Source organism: Mobula birostris, chromosome 1, assembly GCF_030028105.1.
Source record: "Mobula birostris isolate sMobBir1 chromosome 1, sMobBir1.hap1, whole genome shotgun sequence".
Lineage (NCBI taxonomy): Eukaryota > Metazoa > Chordata > Chondrichthyes > Myliobatiformes > Myliobatidae > Mobula > Mobula birostris.
The window spans coordinates 46395223-46420738 of NC_092370.1; the positions used below are offsets into that span (position 1 = coordinate 46395223).

At 41.9% G+C, this 25516-nt stretch overlaps 1 protein-coding gene across 5 annotated transcripts in view; it reads right to left on the minus strand.

Annotated features, from left to right (window-relative positions):
* xkr4 (XK related 4) overlaps positions 1-25516 on the minus strand; it is a 319647-nt gene that overhangs the window by 63279 nt on the left and 230852 nt on the right. For 4 of the 5 annotated variants that reach the window (XM_072257525.1, XM_072257616.1, XM_072257710.1 and 1 more), the window contains one exon: positions 2658-2857. In XM_072257525.1, the coding sequence (XP_072113626.1) occupies positions 2658-2857 (200 nt within the window). The remainder of the gene's footprint in view (positions 1-2657; positions 2858-25516) is intronic. The other variant, XM_072257437.1, reaches the window with a different exon arrangement.

Genomic DNA, 25516 nt, shown 5'->3' on the forward strand with positions numbered 1-25516 from the left:
GGTCAGCTATCACTTCAATAAATATTCAATGTAAATCATTTCGTGAAGAGCTAATGTTGAAAACATAATTCCTCACCAGGGACCAAGTACACTTAGAGGAATCCTACAATCCTACATCTATTGAATCTTGTCTGCCTGGGCAGCTGATGCCTTAAAAATGGATAACTTTGCCATCTCTTGGAAACGAAGCTCCTGATATACATGGCAGGAATGTTGCAGTGGGCCACCAAAGAGGATGTGGACTCTGGAAGTTTTTGTATTGTGGTTAGCTTTGCATATTTACTTTGTGTGTAAATCACAGTTCAGTGGATGGGAGGACAGTGCAGCAGCTTGACTGCGAAGAGTATGAGGTGATGCTGGGACTCTTCCAGAATGTGAGGTAATAGTGGCAGGAGACTCAGTGATGGATTTGCAAATAAACTGAAGCACGACATTCTAAAACGAACAGCTCTCTGGGGCGGGGGGGGGGCGCAACCTCTTTTCACTGGGATAAATATAGCAGAATGAAGATGGAATTTCAGAGCCTTTAGCTTAAAGGTTGCATAGGTAACAGGTAAAATAGTTGAATGCTTATGATTCTGGACTAGCTACTCAGGGGATAAATGTGAATCTGCAAAGGTGTCAGGAAGAAAAAGACTCATCCAGTCAATTCCACTCAGCTGTAGTCCCTTTTGGATCACAGTATAAACATTACTCACTTCACCCAAAGACTTTATGATCTGCTGGGAAGAGCACGATTAAACGCTAAGATCCAGGTCAGACCTCATTTTAATCACCTGAAGTGTCACAGGAACAGAACTCTCTCTGACATTTTGGATGATAAAAACTTGTTCAAAACATTTTGTAAGGTTTTATTTACCTTCTAGAATATCTACCTGTTAAAAGGGTTTATCTCTGTCTTAAATGGGTTAGTTATAAGTAACTCAAGCAATTGATGAGTGGAACTATTTATGTATTACCTACCTGCTTTTCTCTATTTTTAAAGTGAACATTTTGAAATGTCTGCTGTATAGCCCTGGTGCACAAATGGGGAATGGATCAGTTATCATAAAGTACAGAATATGGAAAAAATTCTGGAATTACATTCAACCACAAGAAAACTGTCCTCAATTTTAATGATCCTCAAAAATTACTTGATGCATTTTGAAAGAGCCTTCACTTCAGCTTTACGAAAATTGCACCTGAACATCTACGATAATAAAGTATATGCCCCATTTTAATTTCTCCTTCAACCTGTATGCTAGTAGTTTCTGATTTATCATTTGAAATGAGTCACCGTTGAATTTAAACGGCTATTAGGAGCCTTTCAAGCGCAAGAACCAGGTATTTGCCACTATCATCAATATTTATAAACCCTCAGGATTGACTAAACAATTATCTACATCACAAAGTAGACTGCAGATCTAGGTTAAACATCGGAGTTGACCCCAGCTGCATTGGTTTGATTGGACTGGATCAAAACCAAGCACTTGCTTCAGAGCTGAGCTTGGCACTTGAAGATGTAATGTGGTGGTAATGTCCTATTTTTAGCTGCTCAGCTTCTTCCAAAAGATTACATCACCACTAGCAGCACACTGCAGACACAATACAGAAACAGCACAAAGAACAAGAGATACTGGCTGATTTGTACAGCTGCAGATGTGCTGAATTAATGGGTGGGGGTTAGAATTTTGCTATGCATTGTGGCAATGTAAAGCAGTCCTACAAAGAAAGGGATTTTAATTTTGTAACACAAAGGAAAACTTTCCCTATGTTACACGTGAAGAATTTTAAGTCTATGTTTTTATCTGAAATAAACTCCAAATCTTGTTCGTTTTCAGTTTTGCCGAATGCAATGCTGAGAATATCCTCGGAGGGGAGTCTGATGGATTACTGACAGGGCAAGGTGAGGGGCAGATGGACACAGCTGGTAATGAATTTCATTGCTCAGCCGCCAATGGAGATGGGAGGTGAAAGGATTGCTTTGTGTCTAAAGATAATTTTGGTGGCTTCAGGCTGATGTTTTGTGTGCAATAATACAAGAAAGATAATATTCTTGATTCACCTGTAAAATAAATTATTTCTGCTTAGATACACATAATGGACTGTGTGAAAAGGATTTATTTTGGCAAGCAATAGAATACAGTCAGACATGGCCAGGATTTTCTACGTAAGTCAGTGGTATTTCAGAGGACACCTAAAATTCAAGCATTCTAAGGGAGCTTTTAACCCTATACTACTATTACTCTTCTCCTGGCAAACACGAATATAAGACTAAAAGCTTCCCAATGATAGATTTGTAAACTGCAAAAAGTTTTGCCTGCAGAATTATTGAATGCACGGTGAGTATTAGTTACACAACTGGAAGTGTAAAAAGAAGTTTACTCTAATCTTATTTCTGTAACTTTTAACAAGAGTGAGGAGGAACTCCACTCCACTTACTAACAGAAGGAAGATGTCTGCCCCATTTAAGGGGTAACAGCTCTGGCGTATTTGAAAATGGGTTAATAAAGTGGTTGAAACAAAGTGGAATTAAAAAAAAATGTAAAAGGTGGGGATATCAGACTAATATTAGTGAAACACAGAAGGCCTGCTTCCGTGTTGCTATTACAACATAATTTTATATACCATGGATATGGGAAAAAAATCACATCTCCTGTAAAGAGAAGATTTCTTACCTTGAAGTGCTTGTAAGCGATGGCTCTGAATCACAATGCACAACTGCAGCACGAGCTGTGGAGCACTTTCCAAAAACGTTGCCAGCAGATGTAACATACTTACATCTGCATATTCGTAAACCATTTTCCAGTAAAAGCGCCAGCGGTCAAGTTCTCCACTTCGACGACTTCTGATACCAAGATATATAGTACGCAAATATCTGAGGAGTTAGATAAGGGAAGTATTAAAATAATGGTACAAATTAGACATATTAAAAATCTACAGGTGAATTTTATATATTTCATATGTGTCTGTATCTTATTAAAAGAGAATGGGAGAGGAGGATAGCTCTACATCACAGAAATTCACTCGCATCTTGTTTCTGAAAGTTGATCAGAATCAGAATCAGAATTAGGTTATCACCGGCACGTGTCGTGAAATTTGTTAACTTAGCAGTGGCAAGAAAGAAATAAAAATAAAAATAAATAAACAGTATGTGTATATGTATATTAAATAGATTAAAAACAGTACAAAAACAGAAATTATACATATTTTAAAAACGTGAGGTAGTGTTCATTAAAGATAGATTGGCAAAGTGACAAAAATTAGAAATATTTCCCTTTTATTTCAAATATTTTATGGTACAAAAATGTTATTTGTCAGAAAATAGTGATATCCGTAAGAAAAATACAGAACATTGATGAAACAATGCTGATGAAAGGTCATTAATCTGAAAATTTAAGCTCTGTTTCTCGACCTATAGATATTATATTGTTATTGTTTAGTCGTTAAGTCGAGTCCGACTCTTCATGACCTCATGGACCATAGGGTCCATAGGGTTTTCATGGCAAGATACAGAAGTAGATTGCTGGGCCTTTCTTCTGCACAGATACTGCTGCTGCCTAGGTTGGGACCCCGCTGGGTTTGAACTCAGGACCATCTGCCTTGAAGTCCAGTGCTGATGCCACTACACCACCAGCCAGCCCATTATCTTACTTGCTCATTATTATCAGCATTTTCTGTTTTTTAAAAAATTACTTTAAACAGGTGCAGAAGCAGAAATTGGCACAAGGCCATTTGATGTTTTTAAAGGAGGCAGGGTGCTAATACAAAGTAGGTGAAAAAGATGTTCCTTTATGTGCCATTCTTTAACAGATTCTCTCCATGACAGAGCCTGGTAAGAAAGACAATAATAGCATAAGACATAGAAGCAGAATTAGGCCATTTGGCCCATCAGGTTTGCTCTGCCATTTCATTATGGCTGATCCAATTTCCTCTCAACTCCAATCTCCTGCCTTCTCCCCATATCCCTTCATGCCCTGACCAATCATGAATCTATCAACCTTCACCTTAAATATACTTAAATACAGTGCCAATGAATTCCACGAATTCACCACACTCGTGCAAAAGAAATTTCTCCTTATCTCTGTTTTAAAAGGATGCCCCTCTATTCTGAGGCTGTGTCCTCTGATCTCAGGCTCTCCCATCATAGGAAACATCCTCTCCACATCCACTCTATCAAAGCCTTCCATCATTCGATAAGTTTCAATGAGGTCACCTCTCATTCTCTGAATTCTAGTGAATACAGGCTCAGACCCACCAAATGCTTTTCATATGACAAGCCGTTCAATCATGGAATCATTTTTGTGAACCTCCTTTGAACCCCTCTCTGGTTTCAGCACATCCTTTCTAAGATAAGGGGCCCAAAACTGCTCACAATACTTCAAGTGAGCCCTCACCAGTGCTTTATTAAGTCTCACCATTATATCCTTGCTTTCATACCCTCGTCCTCTTGAAATGAATGCTAACATCGCATATGCCTTCCTCACCACAGGCTCATCCTGCAAATTAACCCTTAGGGGATCCTGTACAAGGACTCCCAAGTCCCTTTGCATCTCAGTTTTTTGTACTTTCTCTCCACTTAGAAAACAATCAACCCTTTTCTAGCAAAGTGCGTGAGAGCTGTGAGCTGTGAGCTGTAGACCCTCATTGCTCCTTCCTATGCTGTTTCCGGGGGGGGGGGGGGGGTCACACATTGAAGCTTCAACTGGCAACTGTCGAGAGTACAAGAGAATAGACATAAAATTGAAGATAGTTAGAAATTATCGGCACCACTTTCTCCTCAAGGATTTAACCCTGGATGTTGCTGAGTATGGGTGACAATGGGCAATGGACAATAGAGATCTGACTAATCCAAGGAATATTATTCTCCATTTCCTCTGTCTGCCTCCCTTTTTCATTCACTCGAGTTGAAAGTGAACCCGCGCTTTAACACTTAACCTTTCTAAAATTTGCAGGCTGGAAGAGCAGCTGACAATATTGTCAGTGATCAAAACTAAGAACAGCATCCTGCACTTGTCTCACATTCCCAAGCCTCACTGCACACGTGAAGCAGAGTAACTGATGGAAAATTGCAGGTGTTGACATAGTGACAGCTATTTTAACATGTGATCTCATTTGAAAAATGGATTGCTACACAAACATATTAATACTTTGAATATGCTAATTCTTGATGTTTACTGCCGCAAGACATCAAATTTCACGACATATGCCAGTGATATTAACACTAATTCGAAACTTTTCCCAAATGACTTTAAGAAGCTTTTAAAAATTTACAGGTAAAGTGTCTGCAAGAGCTTGGAAACAAAAGAATTAGTGAAAAAGCAGTACCAATTTCATCAGACTATGCAGTCAGTTTTGATATACCATTGCAACTATTATTTAGTCGGAGAAGAGATGAAAATGCTGGTCATGTTCATCAATACATTAATCATCTGTTTTACAGCTTAGTGGCCAACATTTACTCCTGAACTACCCTGTGAGGAGGTAAAGGCACCATAGTTGCAAGTGTCCTTTAACAGATGGCATAGCTACACAACTAACGTTTGAGCCTACAGAAACTCCTCCTCACTTGCAGGCGAGTGCCTTTGAGTCTGTAAAAATACTGTACTTAGTAACCCTATGGCACAGGCAGGTTCTTGCTGTTTCCCTCGTGTGCCTGCATTCATCTTTTATCATCCCAGCTTCGAGCTGCCCTCCCCTGACAAAAAGTACTTCTCAGATCTGGAAGCCTATCTAAGTAACACATGAAGGAGGAGTAGGCTATTTGGCCCCATTGTCGTCATTCAATAAGATCATGGCGTGGATGACGTTGCTCTTCCAGAGTGGTTTAGAGTACCTAAGCACACCCATGACGTTAGTTGGCCTACCTGCCTGTCTGATTTTATTGAAGTAATATTAAGTGAAGAGGCTGGATGCCAATGTGCAATACAGAGGCTTAAAGGCAACAGGAACCTTGAAAAATAAACAAGAGTACTGCCGAATTTTAGAAGCTTGTATTTTCGCATGGTCAGTTTTATAAAGCCGTAGAAAGCTATATTAAGTGTCAGTAATTTTCATTATATAACTAAGGGTATTCCATGTGACTAACTATTGTAGGATGGGAACAACTGCACTTCATACAATATGCCTACCATCTGCCTTACAGGATAGCTGTTGTGGACCAAACAGTTGGAGGAACAGCAGAAACTAGTGACAGGATGACAGGACAGAAATACAGTATGTGGATGATACTGATTTGACAGTGATGATTTTTTTGTAAATTCCATGTGGCATAATGAAGGGAAGATGGGGAATTATTGTTCTGTACAAGGGTGTCAGAAAATATCTTATATTTTAGGTAATTAATTCTTTTTTTCTTTTCCAGAGAAACTATACCCAGCTCTATCTTACAGTATATTACACCAATGCATATAAAACTGCATATTTGCAACTTATAACTAGTACTATAGGAAATCCATTAGAGATTTTAAAATTAAGTGAAGAAAACAGTCCAGTATTTCAATAGGCGTGAAGCAGTTTATGGTCACGTACAGTTGGCAGATCTAGTCTCTTTTTTGGTTCAATTCACTATTCTTTTCCCAAAAACTAAAACAAAAGTACCAGAATTTGCATTTGTGTACAGACTTCAATGAAATATTTTAAAAATAGGCACCAGTGCACAAAATTGGCTTTTATGTCAAACAGTCTAGTTTCAACCAAGGCCAAGCTAAATAGTGAAATGGCACAAGGTACAGATGTGGGGGAAGGGGAGTTATAACATTGTACAGTAGCTATTTATACACTTCATTCTGCAAAAAACTGATATTTCAATCACGATAAGGTTCTGTATAAATATATATATTTCTAGTTTTCATAACACACTATATTCAGCAAAGGGAGAAAGGATAAAAAGATAATTAAACAATAAAATTGGCTGACCTTTATTTGAACAGGAACTAGTTTAATGACAGCCATGGGCATGAATGGTCTTCCTACTGCGTGACACACTGTATTCCGTCTTAATGTGTTTTATTACCAGTGACTGCCTATTTTACACCTTTCAATCCACTACTATATCAGATTAGTTGTCTATGTTTCATGCTGTTAAGGCTAAAGCACTTGAACTGTAATGATATAATAATCAATGAGAAGGTGTGTACTTTCTTTTGTAAAAAAAAAGTACAGCCAGAAGTCTTGGTACATGTAGGTACAAATGACGTAGGTAGAAAAAGGGAGGAGGTCCTGAAGAGAGAATTCAGGGAGTTAGGTAGGAAGCTGAAAGGCAGGACTCTAGGGTAGGAATCTCAGGATTGCTGCCTGTGCCATGTGCTAGCGAGTGCAAGAATAGAATGATCAGGCGTATTAATGTGTGGCTGAGAGGCTGGTGTAGGGGGTAGGGATTCAGATTCCTGGATCATTGGAGCCTCTTTTGGGGGAGGTACAACCCATACAAAAGGATGGGTTATACCTGAATCCAACGAGGACCAATATTCTACTGGGCACATTTAATAGAGTTGTTAGGGAGGGTTTAAACTAATTTGGCAGGGGGATGGGAACCAGAGTGATAGGGCTAAAGAAGGGGAAAACAGAAATAAATCAAATATAGCATGCAACAGAGATTATAGAAAGAACAGTCAGGAGATGAGGCTTAATCAAAGCCAGAGGCATGAGTTACAGGGCAATAGAGGCATGGTGCAGTTAAATCAGAAAGCAACAAATACTGGACTGAGAGTGCTGTATTTGAATGCACGCAGCATAAAGAATAAAACGGATGATCTTGAAATTCAGCTACAGATTGGCAAGCATAACGTTGTGGCCATCTCTGAACCTTGGCTGCCATTGGGAGCTGAACGTCCAAGGATTTACGGTGTATCGGAAAGATAGGTTAGTAGGCAGAGGGGGTGGTGTGGCCCTGTGTATAAGAAATAATATGAAGTCATTAGAAAGGGATGACATAGAATCAGAAGGTGTAGACTCTCTATGGTTTGAGTTAAAAAATGGCAAGGGTAAAAGGACGCTAATGGCAGTTGTATACAGTCCTCCAAACAGTCGGAATGTGGATTACAAATTACAGCAGGAGATAGAAAAGGAATGTCAGAAAGGCAATGTCATGGTAATCGTTGGGGATTTTAACATGAAAGTGGATTGAGAAAACCAGGTTAGTACTGGACCTCAAGAGAGAGAATTTGTAGAATGTCTAAGGGTTAACTTTTTAGAAGAGCTTGTTTTTGAGCCTACTAGGGGATCAGCTGTGCTGGATTGGGTGTTTTGCAATGATCTGGAGGCGATAATAGAGCTTAAGGTTAAGGAACCCTTAGGTAACAGTGATCACAATACGATTGAGTTCACATTGAGATTTGAGAAGGAAAAAATGAAATCCAAAATATGTCGGCATTTCAGTGGAATAAAGGAAATTACAATGGCATGAGAGGGGAACTGGCCAAAGTAGACTGGAAAGGGACATTTGCAGGAAAGACAGCAGAGCAGCAATGGCTGGAGTTTCTGCGAAAAATGAGGGAAGTGCAAGGCAGATATATTCCAGATAAGAAGATATTTTCAAAGGGAAGAAGGACACTACCATGGCTGACAAGTAAAGTCAGAGCCAAAGTAAAAGCAAAAGAGAGGGCATACAAGGAAGCCAGAGCTAGTGGGAAGATAGAGGATTGGGAAGTTTTAAAAAATTTGGAGAGGAAACGAAGAAGGTCATTCGCAAGGAAAAGATGAATTATGAGAGGAAGCTGGCGACTAATATCAAAGAAGATACTAAAAGTTGTTTTAAGTATATAAAGGGTAAAGACAGTCGAGGGTAGATATAGGACCAATACAAAATGATGCTGGAGATATTCTAATGAGAGATGCAGAGATGCAGAGGAACTGAAAATGTATTTTGCATCAGCCTTTACAGTGGAAGACAAGATATTCTGCAGATGCTGGGGTCAAAGCAACACTCACAACAAGCTGGAGGAACTCAGCAGGTGGGACAGCATCTGTGGAAATGATCAGTCAACATTTCGGGCCGGAACCCTTTGTCAGGACTGAAGAGGGAAGGGGCAGAGGCCCTATAAAGAAGGTGGTGGGGGGGAGGGTGGGAAGGAGAAGGCTGGTAGGTTCCAGGTGAAAAACCAGTAAGGGGAAAGATAAAGGGGTGGGGGAGGGGAGGCAGGGAGGTGATAGGCAGGAAAGGTGAAGAAGGAATAGGGGAAAACACAATGGGTAGTAGAAGGAGGCAGAACCATGAGGCAGCTGGGGGAGGGGGCAGAGTGAAATAGGGATAGGGGAAGGGAGGGGGAGGAAATTACCAGAAGTTGGAGAATTCTATGTTCATACCAAGGGGCTGGAGACTACCTAGACGGTATATGAGGTGTTGCTCCTCCAACCTGAGTTTAGCCTCATCATGGCAGTAGAGGAGGCCATGTACGGACATATCCGAACGGGAATGTGAAGCAGAGTTGAAGTGGGTGGCGACAGGGAGATCCTGTCTGTTGTGGCGGACAGAGCGGAGGTGCTCGACGAAGCGATCCCCCAATCTGCGTCGGGTTTCACCGATGTAGAGGAGGCCGCACTAGCAGCACCGGATGCAATAGATGACCCTCACCTGGAAGAACTGTTTGGGGCCCTGAATGGTGGCAAGAGAGGAGGTGTAGGGACAGATGTGGCACTTACACTTACAGGAATAAGTGCTGGGTGGGAGATCCGTGGGGAGGGACGTGTGGATCAGGGAGTCACGGAGGGAACGATCCCTGTGGAAAGCGGAGAGGGGTGGAGAGGGAAAGATGAGCTTAGTGGTGGGGTCCTGTTGAAGGTGGCAGAAGTTGTGGAGGATAATGTGCTGGATCCGGAGGCTGGTGGGGTGGTAGGTGAGGACAAGGGGAACTCTGTCCCTGTTGTGGTGGCAGGAGGATGGGGTGAGGGCCGAAGTGCGTGAAATGGAGGAGATGCTGGTGAGGGCATCATTGATGACGGTAGAAGGGAAACCACGATCCTTAAAGAAAAGAGGACATTTGAGATGCCCTGGAATGGAAAGCCTCATCCTGGGAACAGATGCGGCGGAGACAGTGGAACTGGGAATAGGGAGTGACATTTTTGCACGTGGCAGGGTGGGAAGAGGTATAATCGAGGTAGTTATGAGAGTCTGTGGGCTTGTAGAAGATGTCAGTGGACAGTCTGTCTCCAGAGATGGGGAGAAAGGGGAGAGAAGTGTCCGAGATAGACCAAGTGAATTTGAGGGCTGGGTGGAAGTTTGAAGTAAAGTCGATGAAATTAATGAGCTCAGCATGGGTGCAGGAAGCAGCGCCAGTGTAGTCGTCAATGTAGCGAAGGAAAAGTTGGGGAGCAGTACCAGTGCAGGTTTGGAGCACAGACTGTTCCACATAACCAATGAAGAGGCAGGTATAGCTGGGGCCCATGCGAGTGCCCATAGCTACACTCTTGGTCTGAAGAAAGTGGGAAGAGCCAAAAGAGAAGTTCTTAAGTGTGAGTACCAGTTCCGCCAACTTAAGGAGGGCAGTAGTGGTGGGGAACTGGTGAGGTCTATTGTCCAGAAAGTAGCGGAGGGCTTTGAGGCCTTCTTGATGGGGAATGGAGGTGTATAAGGATTGGACAGCCATAGTGAAAATGAAGCCGTTGGGACCGGGGAACTGGAAGTTACTGAAGAGCTGGAGGGCATGGGATGTATCCCAGATGTAGGTGGGGAGGGACTGAACTATGGGTGACAAAATGGAGTCCAGATAGGCAGATACAAGTTTGGTGGGACAGGAGCAGGCAGAAACTATAGGTCTACTGGGACAGTCAGGCTTGTGGATCTTGGGGAGGAGGTAAAACCGAGCGGTACGGGGTGTGGGAATAATGAGTTTAGTGGCTGAGGATGGAAGGTCTCTGGAGTTGATAAGGGCAGTGATGGTATGGGAGACAACGGTTTGATGTTTTTTGGTGGGGTCCTGTTCCAGAGGTAAGTAAGAGGAGGTGTCAGAGAGCTGCTGTTTGGCCTCAGTGAGGTAGAGGCCCGTCCACCAGACTACTACGGCACCACCTTTGTCTGCGGGTTTGATGGTGAGGTTGGAATTAGTGCGGAGAGAGTGGAGGGCAGTGCGTTCAGAGGGAATGAGGTTGCAACAGGAGAGAGGAGTGGTGAAGTTGAGACTGTTGATGTTTCAGCGACAGTTGGAGATGAAAAGATCGAGTGCAGGTAGAAGGCCCGGGCGGGGTGTCCAGGAGGAGGGTTGAAGACAGGAGAAGGGGTCATCAGTAGGGGGAGGGGCATCCTTGCCAAAGAAGTAGGCTTGGAGACGTAGGCGACGGAAGAAGAATTCAGCGTCATGGCATCACAGTGGAAAACGTCTGCAGTATACCGGACATTCAAAAGTGTCGGGGAAGTAAAGTTTGTGCAGTGAAAATTACGACTGAGAAGCTTAATGATCTGAGGGTGGATAAATCTCCCGGACCTGACTGAATGCACTTCGGGTTCTGAAGAAGTAGCTAGAGAGATTACAAAGGCATTAACGATGATCTTTCAAGAATCAATAGATTCTGGATGACTGGAAAATTGCAAATGTCACTCCGCGATTTAAAAAGGATGGGAGGCAGCAGAAAAGAAACTATAGACCTGTTAGTCTGACATCAGTGGTTGGGAAGTTGTTGGAATTGATTGTTAGGGATGAGATTACAGAGTACCTGGAGACACATGATAAGATAGGCCAAAGCCAGCATGGTTTCCTGCCTGACTAACCGACTGCAATTTTTTGAGGAAATTACAAGCGGGGTAGACAAAGGAGATGTAGCAGGCGTGGTGTACTTGGATTTTCAAAAGGCTTTTGACAAGGTACTGCACATGAGGCTGCTTAGCAAGATAAGACCCATGGAATTACAGGGAGGTTACTAGTGTGGGTGGAGCATTGGCTGGTTGACAGAAAACAGAAAGTGGGAATAAAGGGATCCTATTCTGGCTGGCTACCGGTTACCAGTGGAATTCCACAGGGGTCGGTGTTGGGACCACTGCTTTTTATGATGTATGTCAATAACTCGAACAATAGTATTAATGGATTTGTGGCTGAATTTGCCAATGATACAAAGATAGGTGGAGGAGCAGGTAGTGTTGGGGAAACAGAAAGCCTTCAGAGAGACTTAATGTTTAGGGGAATGGACAAAGAAGTGGCAAATGAATTACAATGTTGGAAAGTGTATGGTCATGCACTTTGGTGGAAGAAATAAACGGGCAGACTATTATTTAGATGGGGAGAGAATTCAAAATGCAAAGATGCAAAGGGACTTGGGAGTCCTTGTACAGGATACCCTAAAAGTTAACCTCCAGGTTGAGTCAGTTGTGAAGGAGGCGAATGCAATGTTGGCATTCATTTCTACAGGTATAGAATATCAGAGCAGGGATGTGATTGTGAGGCTCTATAAGGCACTTGTAAGACCACACTGAGTATTGTGTGCAGTTTTGGGCTCCTTATTTTAGAAAGGATATACTGACATTGGAGAGGGTTCAGAGAAGATTCATGATGATTCCAGGAATGAAAGGGTTACCGTATGAGGAACGTCTGGCAGCTCTTGGGCTGTATTCCCTGGAATTCGGGGAGAATGAGGGGGGATCTCATAGAAACATTCTGAATGTTAAAAGGCCTAAACAGATTAGATATGGCAAGTGATTTCCCATGGTAGGGGATTCTAGGACGAGAGGGTATGATTTCAGGATTGAAGTACGTCCCTTTAGAACTGAGATGCGGAGAAATTACTTTAGTCAGAGGGTGATAAATCTGTGGAATTTGTTGCCACGAGCGGCTATGGAGGCCAAGTCATTGGATGTATTTAAGGCAGAGGTAGACAGGTTCTTGATTAGCCAGGGCATCAAAGGGTATGGGGAGAAGGCAGGGGAGTGGGGTTGATTAGAAGAATTGCATCAGCCCATGACTGAACGGTGGAGCAGACTCAATGGGCTGAATGGCCTACTTCTGCTCCTATATCTTATGGTCCTTATGCGTAGAATGCACGTTATTTTAGTTTTCCACTGCCTGCTCAGTAACCACCACATTGTTACATCTTCAATGTATATTTTAGTAGAATGTACCTCCAGTAAGAGTCAGAGAAAGGAAAAGTGATAGAAGACAAAACTCTTTAACTCAGTGTATTCAGAACAAGGCAAATTGTTAGCACAAATGAAAATAAATAGGAGTGATTTAATAGGCATTATGAAGATGTTGCAAAATGACCAAGGGAAAGAATTAAATAATTTAGTACGCTTAAGTTTTAGGATGGATATAACTAGGAAGTCAAATTGGATGTTGACCTTTATTGTAAGAAGGCAGGAGTAAAGATGTCTTACTGCAATGATATGGTCCTGGTGAGATTAGAACTGGTCTAGATTTACTACCTGAAGGATATTCCTATAAAGTTCAGAGTTCAAAGTAAATTTATTATCAAAGTACATATATGTCACCATATACAACACTGAGATTCATTTTTTTTGCTGGTATAATCAATAAATCCATGGAATAATAACCATAACAGAATCAACGAAAGACCGAATCAATGAAAGAACGGGTTCAATAAAAGGAAAAGGAGTATAGCAAGTATTTACAAGATTGAATATGTTCTGTGGAATATTGTTCTGTGAGGTGAGAATGAACATATTGTGTCTGCATGTTTAGGAGAACGAGAAGATATCTCAATATAGCACACAAAATTATTAGAGACCTGACAAGATGATTGCTGGGATGGTGATTCCCTCAGTTGGTTGAATGTTCCAGTTTAAGATGGCACTACTGAAGGTGGGCAACAGTTTACTGGTGGCTTTCAAAGCAAGAAATGTGATTAAATACTCTGCAGTTGGCCCCCCTTATCTGCGAGGGATTGGTTCCGGAACCCCTCGCGGATACCAAAAAACATGGATGCTCAAAACAGGAGATTAGTGTGCAAACTTAAAGCACATGGTATTGGGGGTAAGGTATTGATGTGGATAGAGAATTGGTTGGCAGACAGGAAGCAAAGAGTGGGAATAAATGCGACCTTTTCAGAATGGCAGGCAGTGACTAGTGGGGTACTGCAAGGTTCAGTGCTGGGACCCCAGTTGTTTACAATATATATTAATGACTTAGATGAGGGAATTAAATGCAGCATCTCCAAGTTTGCGGATGACACGAAGCTAGGCGGCAGTGTTAGCTGTGAGGAGGATGCTAAGAGGATGCAGGGTGACTTGGATAGGTTAAGTGAGTGGGCAAATTCATGGCAGATGCAATTTAATGTGGATAAATGTGAGGTTATCCACTTTGGTGGCAAAAACAGGAAAACAGATTATTCTCTGAATGGTGGCCGATTAGGAAAAGGGGAAGTGCAACGAGACCTGGGTGTCATTATACACTAGTCATTGAAAGTGGGCATGCAGGTACAGCAGGCGGTGAAAAAGGCGAATGGTATGCTGGCATTTATAGTAAGAGGATTCGAGTACAGGAGCAGGGAGGTACTACTGCAGTTGTACAAGGCCTTGGTGAGATCCCACCTGGAGTACTGTGTGCAGTTTTGGTCCCCTAATCTGAGGAAAGACATTCTTGCCATAGAGGGAGTACAAAGAAGGTTCACCAGATTGATTCCTGGGATAGCAGGACTTTCATATGAAGAAAGACTGGATCGACTAGGCTTATACTCGTTGGAATTTAGAAAATTGAGGGGGGATCTGATTGAAGCGTATAAAATCCTAAAGGGATTGGACAGGCTAGATGCAGGAAGATTGTTCCCAATGTTGGGGAAGTCCAGAACGAGGGGTCACAGTTTGAGGATAAAGGGGAAGCCTTTTAGGACCGAGATTAGGAAAAACTTCTTCACACAGAGAGTGGTGAATCTGTGGAATTCTCTGCCACAGGAAACAGTTGAGGCCAGTTCATTGGCTATATTTAAGAGGGAGTTAGATATGGCCCTTGTGGCTAAAGGGATCAGGGGGTATGGAGGGAAGTCTGGTACAGGGTTCTGAGTTGGATGATCAGTCATGATCATACTGAATAGCGGTGCAGGCTCGAAGGGCCGAATGGCCTACTCCTGCACCTATTTTCTATGTTTCAACCTGTCTCAATGAGGTGGATCTTAGGACCCAGCGGAACCCTGGACCTTATTTAACCGGTCTCAGTGCGGTGGACATTAGGACCTGGCAGCGGAGCTCTGAATCTGCAGTGTTTCTGTTAACGAAAATAATCACGATCGCGATTTAAAATAAAGTGGAAATAATAAAGTGATTGGAAAGAGGTGAAACGCCATCGGTCATTGGAAAAGTGGTAGGCTACAGTCGGTCAACGATCGAAACAATTTTAAAGGATAAAGTGAGAAAAGCCCTGTCCTCATTAAAGCTATAATTATTACTAAGCAACGCAGTTTTGGGGTTTTGGGTTTTTGATCCTTCACGTCAACCCAGCACGGATGGAGAGCGCGCTCGGGAGCGGTCTATCACTGGATCGAACTCGGGAATTTTCGTTCCCGAGCCTGGCGCTACAACAAACGTTTCTTAACTGTTTCATATGCATAGAAAGGTAAAATCAATACTACATACTAAGACAAACATTTGATTAACTGACGCTAAATAATACCGGATGTACCTGCTCCTACTTAGTAAGAGAACTTCTTCAATCCCGATCCACGATAACCTACACACATCCTCCCGTATACTTTAAGTCATCTCTAGATTACTTATAATACCTAATACAATATAAATGCTATGTAAAATAGTTGTTATACTGCATTGTTTAGGGAATAACGACAAGGAAAAAAAGTCTGTACATGCTCGAACAACAAGTGCTGGAAGAGCACTTCCGGGTTTTCTTGATTCGCGGTTGGTTGAATTCGCACGTGGATCTCGTGGATAAGGAGGGCCGACTCTATTAATAACACTCATGTGGAAAATTGGGGTAAACAATTACCATAATGAAGAGGCAAGTCAACGCGAGGCTGATCCGAGGGTCGAGGTGGGCTGGTGTGGGATGAAGTTGGAGAGCGGTCGATGGCTGGAATGAGGCTGAGGAATGTTTGAGGTGAAGTCGGTGTTGGCAAGAATGGAGCGGAGTTGTTTCAGAGCCCAAACGCCTGAACCGGGAGTGTGGCTGTAGCCATCTAAGTGCTGGGTTGATCTGGAAATGACTATGGGCTGGAACGCAGGGTCCAGGAACCCAGGGTATATCGTTGTGGTCCGGTGTTTGGATAATTTAAAAGCCGGATCAGATAGACAGGCAGGGTGTTGGAACTGGAGGTAAGGGTTGGGGCCAGTTTGGCTCCACTCTCCTCGGCACTGAGGCTGGGGCTGTGTTATGCTCCAGCTGTTCCGGGCTTAGTGTCTGCGAGCCTCTTGGTGATTTGTCCCACTTGTGTGATAAACTGAGACTGAGGTTATGGACCTGCTTTGGCTGTTTATGGGCTTCAGGTTTCTGGACTTAATTTCGTTCCCATGCTGATGCTTGTATGATTTGTTTTTTTCTCTCTTTTTGTGCATTGGGTGTTGGCCTTTTTTTAAAAAATTTCCTTCTTTTGGGTTTCTTGCTTTGTGGCTGCCCTTAAGCAGATGAATCGCAAGGTTGTATAATTTATATGTACTTTGATAATAAATGTATTTTGAACTTTGGATATAGAACCAAGAGAGAGTCTCAAGACTGACAGGAAAAGAGGCTTCTTCATCCAAAGGGTAGTGCTTCTTTAGAATTTTCTATCCAGGAAGGCTCTAGAGGCTCAATTGCAGAGAATGTTCAGGACATTCAAATATTTGGATGCTAAGGAAATCAAGGAATATGTAGTTAGGAGAGGAGAATATCAGCTAGCATCTTAATGAATAGGGAAGTGTGCACAAGAGACTATGTGGTGTATTCATTCACATTTTCATGTTCTTTATTTGTACACACCATCGAAACTGGAACAATGATCCTCAGATTTCAAATCTGCTTGATGAGCGAGGTGTACAAATGCCTATAACTTTGGCACTTGTACGCACTGCCCATCAAACAGATCCTGGTCAGAGATTCCCTGCTAGTTAATTTCCACAGAGGCCCACTAGCAGGCAACTTGCTTATACACTCCAGAGTGCCATACAGTGTATGCTGAAAATGGCATTAATATGGTGGAATTGTGAGTATCTCTTCTGTCTAACATCCAAGGTCATGGTACCAACCAACTTGTTATTGTACACTCTTTGTAAATAAATCATTCAGTCTCCTCTTGTCAGGCCAGGCTCAGGAGCCTCAGCATGTTTGTGGCTGGGAGGTAAAGAAGGCCTTGGAGGTTACCTTGGTTCATTAGTGCAGTGGGCTACTGGCGAAGGTGATAAGACAGTGGCAGCTAATAAAACTGCTGCCTCACAGCAATGGAGACTCAGGTTCAGTTCTGACCTTGGTGCACTCTGCATAGAGTTTGCACATGCTCCCGTGACTGGGTTTCTTTCAAGTGCTCCAGTTTGCTCCCACATTCCAACAAAGTAAGGGTTAGTAGGTTAATTGGATGCTGTAAATTGCCTCTGGTCTATAGGTGAGTGAGAAAACCTGGGGGGAGTTGATGAAAGTGTGGGGTGGATAGAAGATCAGACTAATGTAGGATTTGTGGACTTGGTGGGTTGAAGACCTGTTTCTGTGCTGTATCTCTGACTAGGAGTTTTCCATTGTCACTGTGGTTGGAATTAGGTCAGGATTGCTACTGTGAGACTGCGTTAACTGAGGGCTTGAAGCACTTCATGTGGAGAGTGGAGTGGGGAACCAGATTTGAACCAAGATCTCAATGGGACCACAATGTTCATTAATTAGGGGCCACTTCAAACTGAAGTGCTTTACCCTTAAGGTCATAAAGCTTCAGACTGAATAACTGAGTCACCTTGGCATCCATGTGGAAACTAAGGTACAGATTACCTTTGAATGAAAGACCACTCCTTCACATTTCCCCTATCCCAGCAATACCAAGGCTGAGTGGGAGACCACGGCCAATCTAATTTTTTTGTGGTTTCGTCCGTATAATTTTGTCCATTTTGAGCTGGTGAGAGACGGCCACCATAATTAGCTTCATGGCCTGGGTCGGGAGGGACGTGAGGACAACCTCTTCCAGAGCCACCTCACTGGTTCCATGTGATGGAAAATCTCATCTCCAGTCATAGGTCAGTTTGGTTAACTATCAGTTGTGCCCTGGAATTCTGCAATGCAACTGGCTCAGATTAACAGTGCATTGATTTGATTTTGTTCACTTTTATCCCACACTGACTGACTTTATATTTTCCTGAAACAAACATCCTCCACTGACTTAAACTGTCAATAATTCTGGAAAATCCTGAAATATGTTAATAATTTAATTACTAATTAACAATTCCTAACTAAGTCAAAAGTAAGAAATGACAATAAAAAATTCTGCAGATGCTGGAAATCTGAAATAGAAACAGAAAATTTTCAAAGAGCATCTCGGAAAAAAAATGACCAGAGTTACTTTGTCTTAAATTTTAAAATAAATGGGAATGTCTGAGTATACTCACCAGATCAGCCAGCATGTGTGGAGCAAAAAACTAAGTCAAGGTTTCAGGTCAATGACCTAAAGGTGAAAGTACTACAGAAATTGCCTGACCTGCTGAATGTTTCCAAGATTTCTGCTTATACTTCCTAATGAAGAGTTCTAATTGGTTTAGTCTTTGAGATGATTTGCAAAATATAAGTTTCCTTGCATGGAAAGGTTAAGTGACAATGTGGTAAGATCATGTGCAAACTCTGATCTATAGATCTAAGGCTCACCAGTATGGTCATTTGAAAATTATGCTTGAATTATTTATAACTTTTTTGATTATTAATCTTCATCAAAGTAATGTGAACAAAAGGAATAATTACGAGGTGGTTCATGCTTAGGCCTGGATAAAACTTAGTGCTATCCTCAGCACCTGAATCACTGATTTGTGTTAAGTTGTGATGCAAGAACGTCACCATTGAAAATTCACCATGTATAATGTACGTTTGGCCAGTCATATCATGAGACCATAAGATATAGGAGCAGAATTAGGCCATTCAGCCCATTGAGACTGCTCCACCATTCCATCATGGTTGATCCTGGATCCCACTCAACCCCATACACCTGCCTTCTCACCATATGCTTTGATGCCCTGACAAATCAGGAAACTATCAACTTCTGCTTTCAATATACCCATGAACTTACATAACACAAACATGCACAATATTTTAAATTCATACTCATTTCCAAAGTCCATGGTTAAATTGCACTCCGTCCAGCATCATTGTCATTTAAGGTTAAGTTGGAGGGCTTTAAAAGAGCACTTTACTGTTTTTAAGAGCTAGTGTTAAGAATGGCCCTTAGTCTGCTCATTGGTGCTGTTAGGTTACAAAAGTGGAATCATAATCCACTCTCCAGTACTAACATCATTTAATTAGGCATAACTTGATTCTCTGTTAAAAGTATTGTTAATTTATAACTATGTAGTATTTTTACTCACCTATTTAAAGAGAGATTAGAGATTAGCTTTACTTGTCACATGTACATGGAAACATACAGTGACATGCGTCATTTGCATTGAATCAAATGAGTGAGTGCTGCACTGGGCAGCCCGCAGGTGTCAGCACTCTTCCAGCATCAACACAGAGTGCCCACAGCTTATCAACCCTAAACTGTACAACTATGGAATGTGTGACGAAACCAGAACGCCCAGAGAATACCCACACTGCCACGGGGAAAACGTACCTATTGCCACTAATTAACTCTCATCTTCTTTAGACTCCTACAGAATTTTCCACATTGTTTCCTGGATAACATTGTCAGCCAACCTCGACACAGATATCCTCCCACTCTTCATCTAAACTCCTCGACATGTCCTTTTGTTCCTTTCTCTCTCAAGTATAGACAAAACTTTCCAGCAGCTGCATTAAAAATCTCTTTAGAATACACTGGAGAATCACAATGCAGAACCAGAATCTGACCTGATACTGTGATTTGTGCTTTGTTATTCCTTGTCACACAATGGAAGGTTAGCTTTTTATATATATTTTCCCATTGAAAGAAATTTTGTTCCAAATGAAACATTAATTTAAACTGTTACATTCTCAAGGAGATCAGTTTTTTTTGTGAGAATGATGTAATGGTCTTTTGGAGGTCACCTGATGTGATTTTCCTGCCGACGTGATGACATGTGCCCTGTGTCTATATAAGGGTGACGCAGTTAGTTTTTGAGTTTGTAGATAAAATGGAAGGTGCATTCTCTTATAAGATATTGTATTATTGAACTGGAAATTTGTGGCTGGAAGTGTCAATTTACTGAATTCCGACAGTTTTGAAGGGAGAGTGAAGAATTCATCGAAGTGAAGGATCGAGAGAAGTCGGCATCGTTTGGCAGTTTAATAAAGAATCGACCTTATTGAGTCTTCGTTGGAGAGAACCTGCATCGAGATAACTCCTGCAAAAGGGCAATGATTTCATGCAAAAAAGTGCTCTCTCTCTAAAGGAATTTAAGGTCGGTCGATTTAAACTGTTTATTTTCGGCATCAGGAATCCTGTGGACAGAACCAGCAGTAAAGGTGCGTCTGTGAAGAAATCTTTCTCCACAGAAGTCTCTCCCAATTGAATGTGTAAAACTGTTGGACTTTTGAAGTTATCGCTTTAAGAACTGTATCTGACTTTATCGCTTTAAGAACTGTTTTCGCATTTTAACACTTTAAGAACCAGTGCCAAGTGGTGAGTTGGTGAACGGCTGTGTACCTGTTAACCTCCGGTTAAAGTTTTCCTTTGTTTTTTGTCCCTTATCATTTATACGTGTTTAAAAAATGTTTGGTTGTTTTTATATAACCTGTCTCGATTAATATTCATTGTTGCCGGTTACATAACAAAACATTCATTTTACTGTGAAGTTCAGCTTCACCATGATCAAGTTATACTCAGAAATGAGACACAAGGGCCTGCAGATTCTGGAAAATGGAGCAACAAACAACCTATCGGAGGAACTCAGCACTCACCAGGTTAGGTGGCATCTGGGCAGGGGAATGCCAGGGGAGAGGGAGGAAGAAATCCTGTATTAGGACTATGGGTGGTGAGAGAGAACAGTCAAAATAAAGAGGAGAGGGTGAGGGGTGAGGCATGGGCCAGTAGATAGTCAGAGTGAGCCAGGTGGGGGAGGAAGAGTGAAAGCAGGAGGCTGATAAGCAGGAACACAGAGACCACCAGTGCTAGAATCTGGTAAGTGAGCAAAATGATAACGGGAACCATTAGGGGAGAAGAGTAAGGCAGGTGGAACCAGAACCGGATAGGAAAGGAAGGATACCAGTAGATGAAATGTGTGGGTAGTGGATAATGCAACTATAGGGTTGGGAGGAGGAAAGGGATAAAAATAGTAGAACTGGAGGCGTATCACAAGGAGAGAGACAAGTGTTGGGGGAGCACACAGCAGGAAAAGGATACAGTGTCTGAAATTGGAAAATCTAATATTTATTCCACTGAGCTGTAGACTCAGGTGGAGTATGAGATGTTGTTCCTCTAGTTTGTGTTGGACTTAATATTCTAACAAAATGATTACTCTACTAGATCACCATATCTCAGTACAGGTTTTCCCCCGCCATCCGAAGGTAGAGCATTCCTATGAAATGGTTCGTAAGCCAAAATGTCGTTAAGTGAAGAAGCAATTACCATTTATTTATATGGGAAAATTTTGTGAGCGTTCGTAGACCCAAAAATAACCTACCAAATCATGCCAAATAACACATAAAACCTGAAATAACAGTAACATATAGTAAGAGCAGGAATGATATGATAAATACACAGCCTATATAAAGTAGAAATACTTTTCCACAATCATTACTCAACTGTTCTTCGGAGCAAAAATCTCACGCAAGCGCCATCGGCAGAAAATCTCACGCAAGCGCTGTTGGCAAAAACGCGCAAGCGCTCTCCAGTAACCTTTAAGCTATGAAGCTGCCAAATCATACCAAATAACACGTAAAAATACACAGCCGATATAAAGTAGAAATAATGAATGTACAGTGTAGTATCATTTACTGGAATTGGTTCAGCGCCGAGCACACTGATGATGGTGTGTTAGACTGAGTCGTTGGAGTTTGGGTTGTGCAGTGGCCCCCCACCCTCCAGGCCACTGAGCGATACATTGTCACGAAGAACGCAGGGGTCCAGCAGTAACCGAGAGGTATATACATCTTTAAGAAAAAAGCTGAAACAAGCATGCTAATTAATTAGGTGCCACCCATAATTGTCGGCTCAGATCAGTACCGATTTCCGATTGCGTCGTCTTTGATCTGGGCCGACAATTACGTGTCGGCGGCACCTAAATAATTAGCATGTTTATTTCGGCTTTTTTCTTAAAGATGTGCTGTGTGCCTCCCAGCTACCTTTGCATTCTCCGCGAATCGGTATCTGTCCGTGGCCTGGGGTTTGGGGTGGTGGGACACTGGGGTGTCATCTCATCGCCTGTTTCCATTAGAGCAGGCAGCTCATCTTCTCCTATGACTGCCCGCCTCGATGGCAAAGGTCGAGGTTTGTCGTCTGCTGTGACTGATGTGGAAGGCTTGCTTGACTGCTAAACCTCGCGTATTTTTCTATCACACAGTTCTTTAATAAGGACTCAAACCATCCTCCAAATATCCCCTAAACCGACGTACCCTTTCAAAGTTAAAGTCGTATTTTATCATTACTCATTCAGTTTCAATTGTTATCCTTTTTTCTTCCAATTGCATCAGCTCTTCATCTGTCAGTTCTTGGTGATGGGATGCCAAAACCTCTTCAACATCATCTTCGTCAATTTCCACAAGCCAAACTCACGTTGTCCTTACTTCATTCACCACGATCAAAACGCTTAATTATGTCTAGTTTTAACGTAAGTGTAACACCCTTACGAGCTCTTTCAGGCTTTTCCGATACCATAGAACTCATCTTGCAAACGGCTGCTCACAGGCTCGTGTTTAAGCAATGCCGGCGAGAATCCGGGGGAGAGCGGCTGCTCGGGGCGCGCTGCCTTTTATCGCGCGCTGATTTTTTATCGTGCTGATTTTTTTTTCGTAACAGTGAAAACACCTTCTGAAAACAAAAATAGGGTACTAATGTAGGTCTTTTATAACGGTGTGGTTTCATAAAGCCAACGTTCGAAAAGCGGGGGGACACCCGTACTACAATCCAAACCTGGTGTTCCTGTGATATGAAAGACTGGATATCCAGCAGGCTGTTTTAATACAACCAACACACACAAAATGCTGGAGGAACTCAGCAGGCCAGACAGCACCTATGGAAAAGAATAAACAGTCAACATTTCGGGCCGAGGCCCCCAGTCCTGATGAAGGGTCTCAGCCTGAAAGATTGACTATTTACCCTTTTCCATAGATGCTGCCTGGCCTGTTGAGTTCCACCAGCAGTTTGTGTGTTGCTTGGATTTCCAGCATTTGCAGATTTTCTTGTCTTTGCACTTTGATTATTACTGGTGCCACTTAATACTGTAGGGTGACAGGTTAGTAACTAAAGCACATTGCTCTGCTGTAGGATATTTCATAATTATCAAATCTAATTTTAAATTAGAAGATAACTTCAACCTTCTATTAAAGGAGTAGTCTTCAAATGTTCTGCTGCCAATTGAAAGCCTTAGAAGTTCAGACAAATTTATTGCTTGATTATTATAGTTGTATATGAAGTTTCAATGTAAGTTCCAAGCAGACAGGATGATTCACCAGAAAATTATTCTCCAAAAGTAATAGGCTGAAAAATTATGATCATTTTGGAAGGTCATAGCGAGGTAGCTGTGTTTCCCCAATCCTTTTAAAATAAGTGAGTAAAAAGCATTATTATCATTAAATCCAGAGACCATAGGATGTGCTGATCCTCCATATTAACCTGATTACGAATATGTCCATTGCCCCAGAACAAGCAGGTTTTATGCCACATCGAGGGTGCTGTTACCATGTGCTTGTCCTCACTAAAACCAGAAACTAGTTTCTAGTGTAACTAAGATGAGAGACAGGTTCATTAACCTGTCTGAAGGATGTAATACTGTGGCAAAAGATGTTGCTAAAACTGTCTTCCACCACTTTTTCCTGTGCGCCGCCTGCTCTGCCTTTTGTGGGCGTTGCTCAGGAATCAACAGCTGCCTTTCAAGGTCTGAGAAAGAGTGTGACCGGGGCTATAAATAAGTATCCTGCAGGGAAATGTTCTTGCTCCAACTCTCCTGAAATTTTTATTAAGAAAAATGCCTCTTGGCTTTCCTAGAAAATTTGGATTATGCCGATGACCTGGCACTAATCATACAGGCAAAACTTCAAAGAGATTGAAGGCATGCTGACATCCAACCTGTCAGTAAAGGCAGAGAAGTTCTAAAAATAGGGGCTGGAATCTAATCCAACAAAGCCCATCATCCGAGAGTTTCACCTAAAAATCACAGAAGTTCACCACAATCTCATTTTTTACAAGATAATCTAGCTCTGTCCTATCTACACATGACAATCATTTGTATTTCATAAGCTTCTTTGAAAAATAGATGCGAAGATCAATTTGGGGGAACATAGTGTAAAAAACTAACATAAACGACCAAGGGCGTTTCTCTTCCCTAAGGCTAAGCACTGCATTTACCTAATGAGTAACTATCCTGTTATGACAGAACCCATTTCATTGGATTACAGCTGTGTCCAATACTGATCCTCCTAGACACTTACTGAGATGAAGCTGCATTCAATCATCAGCATAAATTTCACCCCAGAATTTTTGTGCACAGAGATACAAAGTACCTCCTAGCTAACTGCCTCTTCTTATAGAAACCCACATGGGTTGTGTTAAAGCCCTTATAGGACAGTTTACCACAGGAGCTTGGAGTGTAGCCTGAATGAAATCAATAGGCAGAAATATAGGCTAAATATTTTATCCAATGTTGTGACTGTGATCAAACTCACCAGAGAGACACTGAAGCTCGACTTCACTCATCTCCTGGAGACCCTCTTGGTAGAGTCTCACATACTCTATATCAGATTTTTATACCCTTAAGATCAAAGGTAACAGTAGGTGATTCAATACCGTTTCAATTGTTGCAATGGCAATGCTTACTTCAGTATGTTGGCTTGACAGTGCTTCCTTTGGATTACATATCTACAGTGGGAGACACCTCTGAATGTTCAAAAAGTTTTGCTTGGATAAACTAACTGACAGAGGTATTCTAAATACTTTTGAGGACAGAGAAGTAGACACCCAAAATTAGTGTTTGTGAGAGCTGACTCTCTACACTCAGATCTCCCAACTATTGAACTATTTTTATGTGCTAAGTGATAGTATCGGTCTGGTCTGCAACTGCCTTGAACTTGTTTTACAATGTTGCAAATTAGTTAAATAGTTGGCTGGGTTGATGCAGGCCAATTAACACAATCCCATTGTCTTAACATTTGGTGGATGCATATGCAAACCTGTCTTATGGTCACCATTTTGCAAAGCATATCTCTTTATATGTGGGCCAGTCTGTGTTACACAGACAGTATCATTTATTTGTAAAGGTGCTTAATTTACTGCTTGCAATTTACATTAGGAATTGATGACTGGTTCTTGCTTGAATTAATATCTGATATAATCACATAACAGTACTGTATTACAGTGG